The sequence below is a fragment of the Rhinolophus ferrumequinum genome, chromosome 15 (genome assembly GCF_004115265.2).
Source record: "Rhinolophus ferrumequinum isolate MPI-CBG mRhiFer1 chromosome 15, mRhiFer1_v1.p, whole genome shotgun sequence".
NCBI classification, from domain to species: domain Eukaryota; kingdom Metazoa; phylum Chordata; class Mammalia; order Chiroptera; family Rhinolophidae; genus Rhinolophus; species Rhinolophus ferrumequinum.
In genome coordinates, this window is record NC_046298.1 from 16,688,181 (window position 1) to 16,709,277 (window position 21,097).

At 36.6% G+C, this 21,097-nt stretch overlaps 1 protein-coding gene across 1 annotated transcript; it reads right to left on the reverse strand.

The window, feature by feature from the left end:
- Nucleotides 1-624: 624 nt before the first annotated feature.
- Nucleotides 625-20,584, reverse strand: NAE1 (NEDD8 activating enzyme E1 subunit 1). The gene is made up of 20 exons (XM_033129324.1): nucleotides 20,431-20,584; nucleotides 16,769-16,872; nucleotides 16,620-16,680; nucleotides 15,241-15,271; nucleotides 14,425-14,496; nucleotides 14,111-14,190; nucleotides 13,409-13,518; nucleotides 11,559-11,668; nucleotides 10,651-10,713; nucleotides 10,175-10,238; nucleotides 9,756-9,847; nucleotides 7,901-7,960; nucleotides 7,668-7,801; nucleotides 6,221-6,296; nucleotides 5,867-5,906; nucleotides 4,515-4,601; nucleotides 3,927-4,019; nucleotides 1,996-2,110; nucleotides 1,859-1,908; nucleotides 625-866 (listed from the first exon to the last, which is right to left on the reverse strand). Exons 1-20 carry the CDS (start codon nucleotides 20,481-20,483, stop codon nucleotides 757-759), a joined length of 1,605 nt encoding a protein of 534 aa, XP_032985215.1. The 5' UTR covers nucleotides 20,484-20,584; the 3' UTR covers nucleotides 625-756.
- Between the last annotated feature and the right edge of the window lie 513 nt (nucleotides 20,585-21,097).

The window sequence follows — 21,097 nt, forward strand, 5'->3', positions numbered from 1 at the left end:
GGAAGTCCCCGCCCCGCCCCAACGGAGTCTCTTAGGAGCAAGGGTTAGCAAGCGTGCAGAAACGTCATTTTTAAGTGGTGGAAAGCCACAACTTGAAGGGGGAGATCCTCTCATCTCACCACCCGGCTTTTAGGGTCTCCTTTACTCACAGGGACGTTTGCCCCAAAGAGTTGGTTGGGCAGGCTCAGTGGTTGATGAGGCCGACTCTGGGACCATGGCCTCAAGAGTCACGTGGGGCACATGTGCGCAGGCTTGATGGGGGAAGCCATCATAATCTTGAGCCGGGCCCACGTTCCTCTCCCAACCTTCCCTATGCATTGCATCCTGTTGTTGTTCTCTGATAAAACGAATACATCTGAAATAATTGCTTTTAAAATTCTATTAGCTTTAACAAATAGTTATCGTCATAAAATGAACATAGCTAAAATCTGCATACGTATTAAATTCATTAATACTGTAAGATAAAATACTCTAAGCTATTTCTAATTAAACAGGAAATTTCTATAAGTAACTTTGAAACAGCAAGCCAAAAATAACGAACTCAATTAGAAATGGATAGCTTTTATTCTCTGGGGAAATGACTGCTTCCTTCACCCTCCTCCACTCCCAAACAACAAGACTACATTATTACAAAAGAGAAAAATGTTTATTGAGCAAACAATTTAACAGTTATCCCATAGCAGAATTTTACAAATTAAAGCACAAACTGAGGCAATTACAGTTTCAATTATTAACACACTACCTAGGGTGCTTATTCTACAACTGAAAAGTTGCTGAAGTTTGTGACATGCCACTATAAATGTAAGTATTATTAAAAATTACAAATTGTTTGGTGATTATTTTGATAACCTCTTGAGCAGCAGCTCCTGCAAGGAAAAAGGAGAAAAGCAAATCTTTGAAAAAGGTAAAAACAGATGAGTCATATTAAATGTAAACTATCTGAGTCATATCAAAATAAAGGACAATTTTTTATAACTATGCTATTAAAGGAAATAAAAGTTTTGTTTTATACACTGACACTTTGGGATATTATGCCCCAGTTTAAAAGAATAAAGTATTTTTAATTATGGTTTAGAAAGATTAGCAATATATATTAAGTAAAAAAAAGTCAAAACAGTAGTATGGTTGATTACATTTTAAAGGATACATATAGGCAGAAAAGATTCTCAAAGGACACCCTTCTTTTGCTTTTAAATTTTACTTTGTGCCTGCTTTACGTTTTATAATAAAAAGGGAATAAAGGTATATTTGTTCTAGATACATTTGTAATTTGGAATTTCTATTAAATACTGCCAGACTGCTGTAACCACTCAAAACAATAGGAAAAAAAAACACAAAAAATTACCAAGAAAAAAAAATTCCTCATCTTTTATAAATAATCTGAAGCTTCATCTTTCACAAATATTTATTGATTTAATAAAATGTGAGACTCTACTATGTACCAGATACTGTTCTAGGTACTAGGGATATGGTAGGGAACAAAAGACTAGGGAACAAAAGACAAAAATCCTTGCCCCCACACATCTTACTTTTTAGTAGTGAGGCAGAGATCATTTACAAATAAATAAAATGTATAGTATGTCAAACGACTCTAAGTAATAAGGAGAAAAGGCAAAAATAGGAGGATATGAGTACAAGAGGAGGGACTCAGTTTTAAATCAGGGAGTTGGAGATGGCCTCATAGGGAAGATAATATTTAAACAAAGACCTGAAAGAAGTGAGGGAATAATAACGGCATTGTGCCACTTAATATGTAACATCCTGCTTCACTGACCTCTCTGGTGAAAATAGCCAAGAAAACAAAACTTCGTAACTGTACTATGTAACAGATGACAGTATTCTCATCTTTGGAACTCACCCCCTAAGAATGCAGCAATGGTATGTGGCTCAGCAGCTCCGTATCGGCAACTACAGGAAAGGACAGAGACATGAACTTAGATTAGCTTATGACAGGTACAGACAGGTATTGACTCTTATGTCCTAAAAAATACTCACAATTCGTGGACATAATCATCTTTCACCATTACAGACAGACCATATTCCTGAAGGAAGCCAGTGAGACAAGACTTCAACTTTCCTATATCTTCTTCAACTTGATAGTTAGATACCCCTAAAAATATATATGTAAATTAACTTTCATTAAAATAATGATTCAAAATAAATGGCTACCTTTTATTTAATCCAGTTTCAGCTGTTCTAGTCAAAACAGTAACATGTGAAACTGAAGAACAAAAATAAGAGAGTATGAGACCAATATTTGCAACTATCAAAAACCTGTAACAATCAAAAATTAAAATTCAAGTTTGATAAGTCTGCTTTGTTCACTACTCCATACCCAGTATCTTGAAGAGTATCTAGCACATAGTTGATGCTCAATACTTCTCTGACAGAATTGAATGAGTGAGAAAGTAATGTCCTATTTATATCCTTTATAAAAATGATGGTATCTATTATCCATTTCTAGGATATTAAATGACACTGACGACATAAAACTATAACAGGTAACATTTATTGAGCACTAACAGATGCTGGATACTGTTCTAAGCACCACATAAATTGATTTATTCAATCCTCACAACCACTCTATGATGTAGGTACTATTATCCCCACTTTTCAGATGAAAAAAAATGAGGCACAAAGTAAGTTATTTGCCTGAGTTACTTAGCTTTTAAATAGCAAAACTGGGATACGAGCCTAGGCAGTTCTTATTGATTACACTATAATGTCTCCAAAGGTAAGCTATTACCGTGTTGCCCTGAAAATAAGACCTAGCCGGACCATCAGCTCTAATGCGTCTTTTGGACCAAAATTAATATAAGACTCGGTATATATTTATATATTATATATTGTATTATGTTATGTATTATATTATAGTTATTATATTATGCCCGTTCTTATAGTAACATAAGACCGGGTCTTATATTAAGTTTTGCTCCAAAAGACGCATTAGAGCTGATAGTCCAGCTAGGTCTTATTTTCAGGGAAACACAGTATTATTATTACTACTAGCAGGAAAAATGTAATTGCCATAACATTCAGGTATTATAAAAAACATCAATATTTTTTAACCACTCTGGTTTAAAAACTATCAATACTCTTCCTCATAATAGTTACACCTACCCTTTACTGAGTATTTACAAGGTGCTAGGCAGTGTTAGGCAGTACTTATAAGGTGCGAGGCAAGGTGCTACGCATGATTTCTGTACATTACGTATCTAATCCTAACAGTCTAATAGAGTAGATACTATTATTGCCATTCCATAAATGAGAGAACTGAGACTTGGAGAGATATAGCGACTCACCCAAGGTCAGAGACAGTAAGTGATAGAGCTTGGATCTGAACCCAGTTTCAAAACCTGTGCCCTATGTAGTAGCTAGTCTCCCAAGATGGCTAACAAAAATTAGGTAGTGAGCAAAGAAATCTCTACATCTTCTGAGTTCAGAAGTCACTGGCATACTTCTTGCAGCTTTTCATTTCCACTAAATTAAACTCAATGTGAGTCTTAGAAGTAAACTATGGAAACTGACAGAAAAAAATGTTTCCTTCTATATGCATTCAACCAACATTCCTCTGTAACAGTTTAGAATCCAATACTATTTGCAAATAGTTACACTTAAAAAACAAACTGGGGGGTGGCCAGTTAGCTCAGTTGGTGAGAGTATGGTGCTAATAACACCAAGGTTGCCAGTTTGATCCCCGCATGGGCCACTGTGAGCTGCGCCCTCCTTAAAATAATAATAACAACAATAATAACAAAATTCTATTAAAAAAAAGGTAGTTCCTCAGTGAGGTGAACTAGGTGTAAACTATTTATAATGTAAATGTAAAATTCAAAGACCATTTATAAACACCCAAGAACACTTCAAGATTTAATTGAAGTGTTTAAGATTTTAATTATATTTGATAATTCGATTGCTATTCTTACCTGGGTATCTACCATGTTGTTTATGAAATCTATCCACAGCCCGTAACATTAAGTATAATACTATCTCATTATCTGGACTGTCCATGCTGGAAGCTGAAAGGAAAAAAATTTTAGTATAATTTGGGTAATTAATGCCATAAAAGCAAAGAATGACTGATTTTACTACATACTCTAGTTTCAAGACACAAGGCAATTTTATCACAAAATGTTAATATTTGTGACACCAAAATAGAAAACGATAAATATTAGTAAAATAAAGGAATATACATTCAGATAAAACCCAGCTGTTCTATGGACTATGAGCTAAAGTCACATAATCTCTACTAAACTAGTAGTAACATGCTGACTTTAGCTCTTCTACATATCACACAACTTACTCAGTGACCTACCTAAATATGATTTCATGTATATATCAAGTTTTATATTTTGAAATTATGACTACTTGGATAGGTTTATAGAACAAAATTTAGAGTATCAATATTTCCATTATCCTTTATATTATCACTATATATTCAATACTATTATACACAAAATATTTATATCTTTAAAAGAAAAATTAACCTACCATCCAAAAATTATTATACTTACTAATTTCATCCCTGTTAATTGTATCCAAGCCATATTCTTCAGCTAAGGATCGACATCTTACCACTCGAAGAAATGCAGAATTGCTGCCTGAATACAGAAAAACATTATAGAGGTAAACGGTTGAGACACATGAATATTCCACATCACAGGTCACTTTAAGAACAGGAAATTGTGTGTATATCCTTCAGACATGGAAATGTGAAGAAATGTCTTCCGTTTGGCTCTAATAGTTAGCAGAGAAGGCACTAGAACATAAGTCATTTTAAATTCGTCCTTGGCGCTACAACCAGTTCAGCACTGAGTAAGTAGGTGAAGATAACTCTCTGAGCTTCAGATTTCCCCATTTATAAAATGGAGATAATACTGTTTATTTTTGAAAGTTGTTCTGTGGATCAAATGTCAATTTTGTATTGTGAAAAGTGCATACCTAGCACAATGCCTGATATGGCTCAATGAATAGTGGTTTTTTTCATTATTATGGATAAGTAGTCCTGTAAGAGAGTCTTACACATATTGAGCTCTTGGTATATGTAAAGCTTTAAAAAAATAAAAACAAAAACAAAGTGAGAACAGAAAATAAACCCTTAAATACCCAACATCCAGCTTGTAATCTGGTATCATATAATCTAGTAGAACACTAATGCAGAAATAAGGTGCAAGATAAATAATGGAACAAAACATTAAAACTAAGCCTAAACAAACGTGGAAGAGTCATGAAATGGAGAACTTGAAATAAATATATTTTAAGGCTGAGAAGCATGCAAAATAGAGTACAGACTTCTGCAGAAACTAGGAACAGTAGCAACAGGGAAAAATCTTTAGACAGCATGTAAAACAGATTTTATTATACTTAAACTAACTCTTAAATAAAAAATGCTTCAGGACTACTGAGGAGTTATTGAAAAGATACTAGGAGCCTAGCCACTCTGAAACTAGATGGCAAAATTCTTAATTCCATTACAGTCATTTAACACAGATGAAAATGAGTAGCTAAACCAATACTGTCAATGTACGGATAACTCAAGACTTCATACCCAAAGCCTTCAGATAAAACTTTCCCAAATTATTTAAAATTGAGCTGAAAATAATTCTGTATTAATGATAATTTTCAATTAATTGGACTTCATTTCTTTTCAGCATTGCCATAAATAGATACGTTCTACCTATGACCCAGTCTTAAAATACTCTCTCCATTTGTTACATTATAAGAAAAACTTGTAATGTAATAATTACATTTATACCAATGAGACCATGGAAAATTTAAAACTTCAACCATTTAAAATTCCTGGGAACATTCCCTGTGGCACATTTTTATCAAGCAAAAATAAGGAAATTAATTTAAGGGGACTTACAGAGTAATTTTAATTCTTTCTCTGAAATGGACTCTGGTGCCTGTAAAGAGATAAACGTAGATTTTGCTCCAGTATAAAAGAGAAGGTTAACTCCAGTATAAAAGGAGAGGGTACAGCACAAAGCCAATCACCAGGAGACGAGGACGCTTCCTCCAAGTGCTGGGAGAGCACTGGAAAAACACCTCGTTTCCTTATAACAGTTCTTCTCGTTAGGCAGGCAAGTGAGATATCCCTCTAAAGAAGCAGAGCCAGTGCCATGCCCTCCATCTCTAAATCTGTCTGGCTGGAGTCATGTGCTAAGGACTACATGCAGCAGTTCTGTCCATCAGAGGCACCGTGTGCCCCGCAGCTTACCTGGCCTATAGATTGCAGCAATTTGGCAACATGATTACCCACAGCAGCAGCATCTTTCTTTGCTTTTTCACGGTAACTGGAAAAGAAAAACAGAAAGCAACTACTTACAAATTTTAAAATCAGCAAATTTTAAATACCATGAGGCAAACAAAAAATTTCTTTCCTTTTCATGAAAAATACTGGTCCGGCAACATACGAAATGTGAAAATGCCATGGAAATACTACCAGCAGCAATCTATTAAGTGGTTAGGGATCTTCTCAGTGTTGGTGATAGACTCTTGGAATCCACTAATACCTGGGCTCCCTCTATAATTAACAGCACCCAACTTAAAAACTGCCCTCTGAGAAGGATCCATGATCCATGCTTCTCTGACAGAGGACCTGACAAAATATGTTACTGAAGAACATTATTTATTATCTCCTTGAAGTCAAGTCCAAGGAAAGTTAAATACTTCAAAACTGTCCAGCTATAAATTCATGTAAAACTTTTAAGTCTATTTACATCTTCACCCACTAAAGATTATCAGTGTTAAGCTAACTACCACCAATGTGAGATCATACTTATTTCTATCTTCAATTTACTTTTCCCAAGTTTTAAGTAGTTGAACTTTTAGGCTAGGACAACAAAGGTTTATTAGACAATGACTGAGATGAAGAGTGCAATCTGTTTAGACAACAGAGCTCTTCTCTGTGTGACATATATGGCCCTTAAAGGAACCAAGCCATCGACCCTGGATTCATCAGCACCATGCCGAAACTACACAAGGGTAACATCCGTATGACAGCCTATCTAGGTTCAGGCTAGTGATACCTAGATAGAAGATGTCTATAGTCACGAACTCTTTAAATTATGACACATTAATAATAAATTCATCCCAACTAAGACTTCAAAATTTTAAGTTACAGATAAAAGACAGTATAGAGCCATAGTTAAAGAGTATGGAGGTGGGTTTCATGGGTTCCGTTCCTGATTCTGCTATTTATCAGCTGTCTGACCCTGAATAAATTATCTTTGCTATGGCTCAGTTTCCTCGTCTGTAAAATTGGGACAATAGTCTCTCTGTCAGATGGTTGTTGTAAATATTAAAATAGTTAATAGATAGAACAGTTCATAGCACAGAGTGAAGTGCTCAAATGTTAGGTTTTATCATAAAATATGTTAAGAAACCTGCCCCCAAGAGGGTATATGGGCACTCTCTCTACTTTCCACTCAATTTTTTTGTGAACCTAAAAGTATTCTAGTACACAATTTCTATTAAAAAAAACAACTGCTCCCTAAAGTCTTTAGCTTATATTTAAAGCAATTAGATTGTAACAGACTTTCTTTCATTTGATTTCCGGTTTCTGACAGACTAGTAAAATATGTTCATCTCTAATATAAACAAATTAATTTTTCTGTTGCATAGTTTAGAAACAGTGACTTACAAAAAAAGAGAAAGTGACTTACACATTTTGCAGTTTTATGTATTTGCCCGAATCTGCAATCATATCAGGAATTGTTCCTCGGACAGGTAAATTTCCTTGACCCTCTTTAGCCACAAATTCCTTTAAGGCACGAGCTAAAATCCAAAATGATGGAGTCTAAAAAAAAAAAAAAAAAAAAAAAATTCAATATTAAGTGGCGTTTGAATTTGACCCAAAACTTAAGGTGGCACTACTTTTACCTTTTGTTGTTGTTACCTGTTTGGTGATATTTATGCAGAGATCATCATTAAATATATCTTCAATACTGCTTGGGATCTAACAAAGGAACATGAAACATTTACTTATAACTAAGAATTTGCCCAACTTTATTGTCACTACTATTTCTTTGAACAAGTTCTTTGGATTCTCAAATTGTAATCAAATACAAACTTCTGATTTGCTTACTTTTATTTAGAATACCAGATGGTGATTTGATGAGGAAAGAGAGAATGGAAAAAAGTCCCCTCCTGCCCACTGTTGTTAGCATTAATGACTGACCTGTTCTCTTCCATCATTAATGGAGTAAAAAAGGAGCCAAAGTAAATCTTTTTATATATTTACATTTGAAAATATAACAAAGATACAGACATTAATACCAAGCCAGATTTATAATCTGTTTTTCCATCTTGTCAAAAATTTGAAATCCTTACACCCTAATTACTGACTGTTGAAAGAGACAACCACTCTGACAAAAACTAGATAATTAAAGACTTTTAATGCTAGCAAGATTATCATACATTAATAAAAACTTTATAAATTGTAGGCTTCAATTCTATTGCATGGAAAACAGCAACTTCTTACTGCTAACCTCCTAACTGGGCTCTGCGTCCACTCCCAGTCCCCTCTAGTGTCGTCTCACAAGAGCCAGAATGATTTTTCAGACATAGATCAAGTCACTCCACTCCCCTGCTCAAAATTCTTCAATGGCCTGCCTGCAAGGCCCTTCCCACCTCTCCAATCTCAAAGCTCTACCACGTTCGCCTTGTTCACGTCAATCACTCTGGCATTCTTACTGATCCTTGAACAAATGCCACGCGTCCTCCCACTTCCGGGCCTTTGCACATGTGCTTCCTCAGCCTATAAAGCTCTCCCACCACGTCTCTGGACATCACTTCACTCAGCCTTCTGCTTAAACACGTCTCTTTGAGAGTCTCCTTGGCCCTCTCTCTATCCCAGATGCCCTCTTCCCCATCATGTTTTACCTCTTTATTCTGCTCTAATTTTATTCATAGCACCTGGTGCATTCATCTGTTTGCTTAGTTCATCGTCCCCCAATCATGAGAACCTTGGTTTTTTAATTGGTGTAAATTTTACATTCAGAGAAATAAATCTTAAATGTATAATTCAATGCATTTTGATAACCATACATGTACTTTTAACCATTACCCCAAATAAGACAAAGAAAATTTACATCACTCAAAAAAACTGATTCACAAAGCACCCACTTTTAAACACTCAGCAACACTACTTCATTATCTCCAAAAAATTTGTAATAACAGTTTAAGTGTTTACCTAACTTGAAAGACAGCATTTTTTGCTGATTTAAATTATAAGAAAATTCAAACTTAAACTACCAGTTTTGTTATTCCAAAGTTCCCCAAAAAACTCATTGGCCAGGCTTCAACAACAAAACAACAAAAAGGCATCTAAACTGAGTTCTCCTCCAAGTAATTTTTAAGGTACACAATGTCATTTAAGAACATCTTTATGTCAAAATAATTACTGTCAAAAGCAAATGCAGTGTAAGATTTAACTTTTCAGACAACTCTTTTGAACCAGCAAAATATCATGTTCAGTATATAATTCCTACCCCCAAACTATTACTATTCACAAATCATTACTTCAAATAATTAATTTACATAAATCATTGTATCACTGAAGAACTGATGTCCATTTTAACAAGGACAATACAGAATCTTATTAATACAAGTCAATCCATATTATAAGTATTAATTTCTAACCAACTATACAATTTAGGAAATATTAACTTAAATCTAAAATCAATTATTTTACCATGAGGACTTCAGAAAACATCTTTCTTATATAAATCCCTCAGCAACTCTTTTAATACCTGAGTCGTATTTAGTGCTGTGTTCACATTTTTAATAGCTTCTTCAAAATTCTCTTCATCTTCAGGAGCCCCATTTTCATTCTTTAGAATTCCTAACGAAATAGAAATTGGTTAGCAAACAACAGCCCTTCTCTCTCTCTTTCTCTCTCTCCCCCTCCCCACCCCAACATTATGGAAATAACCTTGTCAGATTCTAAAGGGAAGATCAGATATTGAACCTTAAGAAGAAATATGGCTTATCATGAGTCATTCTTAAAATTATAGAGTAGTTCTTTAACCTCCCCTAAGGAAAAATACAATAAAAGCTCATGATGACATCATCTGACAAAGGTGTTGATACCGTAGAAATCCAATAAACATTAGTTTCAAGCAATTTGCTTTTTAAACTTTACACATTTCATCACATCCCATAGTATTACCTTGTCTAATCAAATCTCTGAACTCTTCTTTTTCTTTATATGTTTTAGGTATTCGTCCATTTGTCTAAATTGGTTTAAAAAATTAAGAAATCTAGTTATAAAAATTCAAAATATGGAAATTGAGAGCCAAAGTTTCCACCATCCACCCATCCACACTAGATTTCATCAGCACATATACACCTCAGTGAAATCGGAGGCTGACTTTGTAGAAAACTGTGGGCCATTTTTCCACATTCATTCCTCACTGCAAGTTTCAGAATGACATTTATTCAAATTTCATTTTGTTAATAAAAATATCATTTTGTTAATAAAAAATATCAGAAGAGGAACTGCTAGATTTGAACTGAAAAGCACCCACCTCCCCTAAACCACACATGGAAAAAAAAATTAATCTCCCACCCCTTCCAATAAGAGCCTTTATAATAAATAGAAAATACAGATATATATGGAATTTCTTCTTTTAAAAAAGGACATACTTCACTATACCACTGTGCTAAATATTTAGCTATGATCACAATCCATGGAGTGTGGCTATGGTCCTAAAAATGAAAGAAAAATAAAATATCCTTTTAGTTAACATTAGTTAACATTTCTTCCTCACTACACTGTATCACTTTCAATGAATTCAACAATATTTATTACAATCACCCCCCAGTATATGGAATAATGAGGAAAAATGAACTGGATTAATAAAAACTGCATTACGAATTTTTTTAGAATTAGAAGGAGTGTCCAATTTGACCCTAGTATGGCAGGTATGTACTATGATTGTGCCCATTTTTACCATCAAGAAAAAGTATCAAAGACTGCGACCCAAAACTAAAGCCCAAATCTCTTGATTTCAGATACAATCCTAGACTACAGAAAGAGGATCTTGTTTTCTAATGAACCAAATACTTGCATTTTAATTAATACGTATTTAGCAAAAAATACACATACTCCTTAAATTATATGGTTTGTTATAAATATCATTATTTCCGTACCAAAGTATGCAGTTGTCTTGGTAATTCTCTAACACTAAAAATAAGTTTCAAGAGGAATCAATTTTCAACAAACTCCAAATTCAAACTATTTTAAAAAGCACATCTATTTGTTCAGGAAACGGCCATGAAGAATGATACATTAATGTCCAACATCTTGACCTGGGTGTTGATTACACAGATATGTTCAAATATGTACTTTTCTTAAATAAAAAAGTTTTTAAATTTTGGAGAAAAATAAATTCATTTAAAATAAAATTAGGTACAATGTTGTTACTATGTAATCTGGATGACAGGAATATGAAGGTTAACAGTATTTCCTTACATTGGTGTAATTCAAAAACCTTAGGTTAAAAAATTGTTTTAAGTCTATCTATAAATTGAAGGTCACACATACTACCAACCCTTTTGTCCATATGATCCAGATCATAAGACTGAAAATGTTCTCTCAGTTCAGGAAATGGCTTATCGAGTCGTAGATCCTCTAATGCATTATCTGGATGAGGTTCTATTACTGTCAAATAATCCCAAAAGATAAAATTATTTCTTTAGCAATATTGCTGGCAATACATTATATTACTGGAACTTAAGAAATCTACAAATTTTAAATGGGCATAGCGCCTACAGGTTTTTGTTCATTATTGAGGTAAATTTATATATACATTTTACTAAATGCACAAATCTTAAGTGGACTACAGTTTTAGTAAGAGTAAAACCAAGATTCCTTTAGAACATAATTTTCTAGTTATTATAATTGAAAAAAACAAATTTGATAAAATATGTGTTCAGATACCGTGTTTCCCCAAAAATAAGACCGGGTCTTACATTAATTTTTGCTCCAAAAGACGCATTAGGGCTTATGTTCAGGGGTTGTCATCCTGGAAAATTATACTAGGGCTTATTTTCCAGTTAAGTCTTATTTTCGGGGAAGCACAGTAGCACCCAACAACCCACCTTCCTCCTCCTGTCGTCTTCAACAGACAGCATCGCCATCTACCAAGACCTCTTCCCTAGAAACCTGACGGTCATTCTTGACTTCTTATATCCTTGGCCCAACATCAGTCACTCCCCACATCCTGATGTCACTTCGTACACAGCTCTCCACAGAGGAGACTACAGAAAAGTGTGTAATTCCAGTGAATGTTTAAAGCTAGGCTCAATTTTGTCACTTGCTAGCTGTGCGACCTTAGGCAAGTAACTTAATCTGTGTCTCAGCATCCTCATCTGTAAAACACAGATAAAACAGTATCTACCTTATAAGGATTTTAGAAAGATTAAATAAAATAATCCACATAAAGACAGGCACACAGCTAGCAATGCTAACCTTCATTATTATCTACCCCTCTTCCCTAGCCCTATAACATCTGCCCTCAGTCAGGGGTTATCTCTCTCACCTCGACCACTAGAAAGTTCCTAACACCAACCCTTGCCTCTAATCTTTGCCCCTTCATATCCATTCATTCTCCACCCAGCTTCAGAGTGACCCACTTAAAATGAAAATTTGACCCTGCCACTCTCCCACTTACAATTCTTAAAAGGCCCAGCACCACCTGCCAGAAGCTTATCCTCACAAGCCCTAACTGCCCGAGCAGACACCACTACTCAGTGCCACTACCAATGCCAATGGCTATCCTTGCACTAGCAGACTACCTGGCTCAGAGCAATGTATGAGTACTGAAGGAAAATGTTATGATAATTTAAGATTAAAAATGGTAAGTAAAGGGCTAATATCAGCCTTGAGCTGGTACAAGCTTGACTATGAATGACTTTGGCATCCTGTAACACTGTTTCCTTGGAACAGTAATTAGGTAAATGCCTTGCTTATTGTGTGGAATTGCACCTGTCCTGGGGGACCTCAAGGCCTGTATGAGAATGGAATAAAAGATTGGTGGAGAAAAGGTGGTGTGACCTCTGCATGTCATTGTGACCCACATAGCTTGGCTCTTGTCAGTGGCAGCCATACATGCCCTAAGAAGTGAAAAAAAAAAAGGCTAGGTACTAGCACAGCTGCTGGGACTCCTAATAAGATGAAGAAGCTGTACTTTTACCTCCTGCTTTGTCTTCTCCTATAAGGCTAAGTAAAGGAACTACTAGATTAAATCTTACTGATTCTGATTGATACTTTGAACCTATAACCGGAGTTGGGCTGCTATGAATTTACTTGGTAATTTAAAAGTTACTTTCTAAATTATCAAGTTTCTAAAATCACAGCTAAAGCAACCAAAAGCAAGGCCCATATGTGCAAAACTTTTACCTGGATGTTCTTTTATAATGATCCTCATATAACCAACTAGTCCATATGTCCTACAGATTAAAAGAGGGATTTGGGAATTCCAAAGGACATCTGCTAAACGTAGTAATGTACTGTAAAGGAAGGCACAATAAATAAGAACATAAGCAAATGGATATGTCAAACATGAAAATAGCTTAAAATAAAGCAACTTTCTAACTCAATTATAAATGCACAGCTATATCTACTGCATGATAAACAGGTCAAGGATAGTCTGAAAAGCAAGCAATTCCACAAGGCTGCAGTTTCAGAGACAGCATATATTTTGGACTCGAGGGATATAAAACCCTCAAATTTAGTATTAGGGAGAATGCTACTGAAAGACACTTCCTAAACATTTCCATTAAAAAAGAGGAAAATATTTATAAAATGTATGTATCCTTGCATACATCCCCAAGTGTTCCCTGTAATTAATTCTAACTGGTTTTTTTACTAAAAATAACCAATGTTCAATTGAACTGCTCTACATAGGTATAAATTTCTTTAAAAGTTTCACATTTCAGTATTTTTTCTCCATCTTTTCAATGTTAGAGATTTATAAGTGCTTCCAATGAAAGGTTTCCATAGAGCTTAAGAATTTTAAAAACCATAGACACTACTAGAAAAACAAAACTATGCAAATCTAATAAGAGATCCAAATAAAAACAAATTAACATAAAAATTTACCTTTCAGGAAGCTGAGTTGCAACTACAATGGTAAACCTACAGAAAAATGAAGGATCGTTGTCTAGAAGGTTTTCTGGGTTCTAAAAAGGACGGGGGGGAATAAAATCCAACAATTTCACAATCATATTAAACATGGCAGAAACAGTTAAACTATTTAGAACAAATGAGGCCACATGCTAGAATCCATTGTTAAAGTAATTCAACTCTCAACTAAACATAAATATACAAAGATTCAAACTTCAAAATTTCAAGGATTTTGAACGATTAAAAAATAAAATTTCTGCTCAGAAATAATAATGTATATACATATATACCTCTTCCACAAAATTCCCAGAGACATCGTTATTTAATTCTTGTAAGAATTCCATGGCAGCTTGAGCTCGGTTCTTTTTAAAAACAAAGCATTTGACTTGAATTAGAAAAAACTTGGTTAAAATGTAACCCCTCAATTTACATATCAAGAAAACACACTATAAAACTACCCAAATTTCATGCATAGATATGACAGCTCTGTTTTTCATAGTGTTTAAACTGAGACTTAACCAGAATATTTCTTAAAATAGAGCTAAACCATCATTTTTCAGAGGTTTTAAATGAATATATTGTTTGCATCCTACTTTTCTGATCAGGCAAATGACCAGAAAACCCTGGGTAGCAGGCAGGGATATTCTGTATCAAATCCAGACTTACTCTAACTTCCCACATTTACAATTTAGTACAAGAGAGGTCAAATCGTTAAAGAAACAGTCATTTCCACTCAGAATATTGTACTAAGTTGACTAATACGTCTTTGTAAGATTTCTAATATGAAATACAAAAATAAAAGATATTCTGGCTAACTCTTAGTTAAAACTCTCATTAACCAAAATCCTCCTTCCTCTGTACATTTACGTCACTCAAGCTTTAGCTTTAATACAAGACACAGTGTAAAAATATAGACATTACTTCTTTTATGTTCTTAAACTACCAGGCATTAAAGATTTACAAGATCAGAAGACAATGAGCTAATTTAACTTTTTCTTGGAGAAATAATAAGGTCTTCTAAGGTCAAAGCTTTCCAAGAAATCAAAACCCAGTGGCATCATTAGATGCTCAAACTCAACTATATTCTATAACAAAGTATTGTTTACCTTGCCAATACTGTTTCTTTGAAGGAAAAAACTAAAACAGAGAGAATAAAAACAAAATTAAGGGCTTCTTTTTCTATACAAAGGTTATTTGTAATATCAGGTATATTTCATTCATCGTATAAAACAAACTACATTTTGATTATAGATTGTAACAGCCTTCCTCGGGAAGAAAACTGGATAAAACTAATAATCAAAGACAAGCTAATAAATCAATGTTTCCCAAAGTGTGTACTACAAAATACAAATTTCATAGGCTGCTCTGAGAGAAAAGGGTTCCCTGGCTTTAAAAACTTTAGGAAACATCATATGTCATATTTCCCCATTGCAAATTCATAATATACATAATACGTATGACATTAAAGTCTTATGTAAGAAATGCTTAACTTGACCATGGAATCCCTTTGCCCACTTAGCAACTATTAACATTCCCTAAAACCAACGTTCTATAGACCACACTTGGGAAATGCTGTGTTGAACTGTCTGCTTTTGCAGGTAACCATAACAGATCTATTCAGGCTTCTTTCCACACACATCCTTGCCATGTCTCAAGTCCCAGATCTGAGGCTGCTTATCAGTCAGAGTGCCGTTTTGTAGCACAAGCTCAGAGGCTCCATAAGAAAAAGAAACCTTATTCTTATCACATCCTGCTCTAACCAACCAAGTAAGCAAAGATGACAGGACTTTTTCTTTACAGATACCAATAAAAGGGCTGTGTTGTGGAAACACTATCACCCAAAGAAAAGACATCAAAGCTCAATACGAACCAAATTCTGATTTTCCTTGTGTTTATTCATTGCTGCTGTATACTGACAAATACAATGAGAGATCCCGGACCCCAAGTCCCTGAAAAGGCAAGCTAGAAATCCAAATTTGGGAATGCTCTGAAAGTCTCCATATGATCATCTTTAAAGACTGATATACAGGTTATCTTTAAAACAGCATTTTTATGGAGACAGAGTAGAACAGAGAAAGATATACCTAGACTAAGCGTAGAAGACACATAAATAAAAGGTAGATTTTACTATTATTATAATCCAAAAGTACAATTATTGTTAATTATATAATATTATCAAGGAATCAGTGCAAGGACTTGGAAGTGTCCAGATTTCATAAATAAATAATGACTATCCTTTGCACTAATAATGACAATAAAGACAGTAATGACAGGTACCTTTTATTAATGGTCTATTTGCCAGACACTAGCACTTGACCTATATTAACTCCCTTCATCCTCGCCATAATCCTAAACATAGAGATTATTTCCACTTGAGAGTCAAGTCACCCTGATAAAGAGGTGAAGTTGGAACTTAGGCCTCACTCTCCTGTGACAGTACACTGCCTTCCCTAACGTGAATATATTTGAAAAGAATAGGACATACTTATTTCCAGCATCTTCTCCGCTGACCTGATTTCCATCAATAATTGTAAATGAACCAATACCTGGGGGACAAAACAGAGCCAGTCAAGAATATATATTTCTAGTTCAAAACATTAAAAAAGTAAATTTATAACCACAAAATTACATTACCTGGTAGCACCAAGTTTTTAAGAATTTCAGTTCCTGTGGCTGTTGCATTTATTAGGCAAACATGAGCAGATTCTAAAGCCTCTTGCCCATGATCACCCCACAACCTACAAAACAAGATACAAATTCAACAGTTTTATAACTTTCATGAAAATAACTTTCTTATTTGGCGATCTTCGATTTTTAAAGCATCCTTGCATAGAATAACGGATGTGATACCCATGGCAAACATGTAAGACAGAAACAGCAGGTGTGATGGGGATTATATAACATAAGACTGTAACATAAGACTAAGACAGGTTGATAACTTGCATGGTTAAAGGGGAGGTCAAATCAGAACTAGAAACTTGGTCTTCCAGCTCCCTGTCCATTACTCTTTTCAAGACAGATAACTTACAGAATGGAAAGTCTTTAGATATGCTCATTGACATTAAAGAAGTGCCTTATTTTTAAAACCAATTCTGTTCTATTTCACTTCTCCTTAAGTTACATGGATCCAGTATATTTAAGATCTGGACATAGGACTTATCACTGTGGCATCTGTAAGAGTGAGAAAAGCTTTACCAAGCTGAATTATCATCATCTGAAAAGCCTCACATTGACTTGTACAGGGGTGCTTTATCATACCCAATAAACGTTCTAATAGCATGATTGACAAATATATTAACAAACACAAAGATGTAATAAGGATTAGAAATATGTTATACCCTTATTCACACCAGGTATCATTAACAGGGCAAGGTACATGATTACACATGTATCATGGCATCTGGGCCAAGCTGGTTACCTTCACTCAGAAAGCCTATTAACGTATCTTTTTTTTGTCAGTATAGGAAGTGTAGGGAGAGTCAAACTCATTAGAAAAATGCCATAGCCTGGAGAACAGATAGACATTAATGTGCCTTCTCTGTCACCTGATCAAAAGTAGATTCCCTTATTGTATAGCCAGTATGTCCTCCAGAGTATATCACAACCGTAATTACCTCATTTGTTTTTTTTAATTTGGTGAGTATCCACCTTTCCGTTCCACTCTAAGCTCCACAAGTACCCAGACCACTTCCTAAATCCACCAGTGGAGCCCCAATGCCTTGCCCAATGCCTTGCCCAGGGTAAGTGATCACCAAACAGCTGTCAAATAAATGGAGAAAAAACCTAGAATAACCAAAAGGACTGGAAATAATCTGTTTTTCCTATGAAAGTAGGGGACACAGAAGACATCTGACATATTTAGCTGATGGATGCTTGGGTGAGTGAGCCTAAGAGAATACTAGTGCATCTCTAGGTAACATATTTCAAGAAAGAGCCCAAACAAAAAATTAATTCTCTCTACTCTTGCTGGCCTAAGGAAAGCCTGCTAGCTGGCTGCACAACTTTGCTTCTAATTACCTCCCCTGACAAAATCAATAACCAGTTCTTACATGAAAGGTAAAGTTTGGTCCTTAAATGGATTGGACTCAGCAAAAACTCTCTTTTGTTCGCTACTTAGTAACTTAAAATATCTTCTCAGCTCTGCCATGTATGGTTATATCTGCATTCAAAACACAAGAAACTCCAAGAAGTTACAAGTGAACACCAGTTGGTTACAAGGGCTCTGCCACTTTGTTTCATTCCCCAAAGGCTTGGGAGCAGAGTGACATGACTGAGTACTAGCTCTGAAAAGGCCCGAGTTCCCTGAGTCTACATCCTGGCTCAAAAACATGGGAGACTGAGCAAGTTATCTAACTCCTCCAACATTCAGTTTCCCCATATGTGAGGTATGATCAAAAACTATGGTAAATGCTTAAATTAAAAAAAAATTATTACAGTAAAAGACATTGCCATTAACCCCCCCTCAAAATACTCCTCTTCCCTTTGATGTCCTGAATCAATTCAAAACGTTTACCTTTCATGGTCATTTTGACTTTGGGGAAGAGCCAGAGGTCGCATGGTGCCAGATCTGGTGAATAAGGTGGATGAGGACACTCTGTAATGTTTTTGACAGAAAATGCCATATACCAGAAGCGATGTGTGACACGGAGCCTTTCCCGTTGTGATCAAGAATTACAGTGAATGCTGCTGCTGAGTGCCATCCAGCGAAAGGCAGGGGTCTTCAATTCGGGAGGCAGCGGAGTCGAACCTTAGTAACAGTGTGTGACAAGTTTCAACTTGTTCAGCAGTCAGGTGTGAGCTACGGCTGAGAGGTGTATTTTAAAGTGTGCCATAAATCATCCTCCACCATGACAATGCTCCATGTCACACATCGCTTCTGATACGGCAATTTCTGTCAAATAAAAACATTATGGTGTGTCCTCATACACCTTATTCACCGGATCTGGCACTGTGCGACTTCTGGCTCTTCCCCAAAGTCAAAATGACCATGAAAGGTAAACGTTTTTTTTTTGTTGTTTGTTTATTTTGTTTTGTTTTTTTTCTCTGTCCCACCCCACCACTCCGATCACGCGCCCCTGAAAGGTAAAAGTTTTGAATCGATTCAGGACATCGAGGCAGCCATGACAGCACAACTAAAGACATTCAACGAAAAACTTCCAGCATTGCTTCAGAAAGTGGCAAGAACGATGGGATAAGTGTGATCATAGCGAAGGGGAATATTTTGAGGGGGATTAATAGCAATGTGTCTTTTACTGTAATAAATTTTTTTTTATTTAAACATTCACCGTTTGATTTGTTTGATCACACCTCCTACACAACAGAATGTCTGCCTTCAAGGCTGTTCTCAGAATTGAGTACCTAAAGGCCCTAATACAGCTCTAGGTTGTAGGTGTAAATAAGAGTTCCAGTCCTTACTTCCCGTCCTCCTGACTCGGAGGCTCCAGAAAGAAGGGGAGCCAAGCATTTGTGTTACTACACTGCCTTAACACATATAGAAGATGCTCAATAAAGATTGGGGAGCGTAATGAAAAAAGGCAAGGGACAGAAAATAGCCAAGGACCTGCCTCACAGGTAAGATCTGTAGTGTCCATAAGGTAGCCATTAGCCACATGTGACTACTGAGAACTAGAAATGAGGCTTGTACGAATAGAAATGTGCTATAAGTGTGAAATGTCAGATTTCGAAGACAGTATGACAAAAATGTAAAAACTTTTTCTGTAAAAAATAACTTTTTATACTACGTGTTGAAATGGCAATTTTTTGGATATATTGGGTAAAATAAACTATTATTAAAACTAATTTCACCTTTTTCCTTTTTAATGTGACTACTAGAAAATGTATAATGACATACGTGTGGCTCACATGAGACTAGCATTGTATTTTCTACTGGATAGTGCTGGCTTAGAACAATACCTAACACTCGGTGCCGCTCTCCGTGCCGCTTTCGCGGCCGGGATGGGGCAGTTGCGGATCCCTCCATTCTGCAAAACGAGCAGCCTGAGCGCAGTGAGGCGGGGCCGGCAGCCGCCCCGGGGACGCCGGGACCACGCACCTCGAAATGCACACCCCGTGGAGGGCGGGCGCGCCCCGCAATGGGGGTGAGTCTGGCCCTGAAGGTGCACCCCCCCAACCCCAAGCCGGAGTCCCGAGTGCCGGCTCCGGAGCCCCGCGCGGCCCGGCCCGGCCCAGCGGGAGGCCTAAGGGAGGCCCGACCGCGCCGCCCGCTCGCTTAGGCCCGGCCCGGACGCAGAGAAGCCCGCCGGCCCGCCCGCCCGATTCAGTGAGCCCCGGCTCACCTCAGCTGCCGGTCGTATTTCTGCTCTTTGAGCAGCTTCCCCGGCTGCGCCATGGCCGCGAACGCCGCGCGAACAGCCGAAACGCCGCAGAGCACCGCCACCGCGAGCGCGCAGGCGCACTGAGGGCCTTTCGCCGCCGCGGCCTCCTGCACGCCGCCCGCAGGGGGCGCCGCTACTGCACTGCGCACGCGTCGCCTGTACGCCCAAGAGTACCCCGCGACAGCCAGGACCCAGGACTGGGACTGGTGGTCCAGTCTTCCCCTCGTGCACTATCCCGGTTTGTGAGCCATTCGGTGACTTTGTACGTGCGGTAATTGTGGAGGACTCGGGCTTCGCAATCAGGCCGATTTGGATTTTAACCACTTACTAGTTGTGAGATCTGCTCTTTACCTCTCAAATCCTCCATTTATTCATCTGTGCAAGGGGGATAAATGGGTCTCCGTCACAGGGTTCTGTTAGCATTAAATGAGATTTTGAATACACAGAGCCACACTCACAAAAAACCCTGTCTGAATAACTTTCTTTATTATGATCATTATTATTCACTCATTTCATCCATCCTCTCATGCAACAAGCCCACACTGAGGGCCTGTTTCAAACCACAAAGCTAGCTGCTTCCAGCTGCTGGGTCTCTGTCTGAGTCCAGAGAGGGGAAAGGGACAGTAAA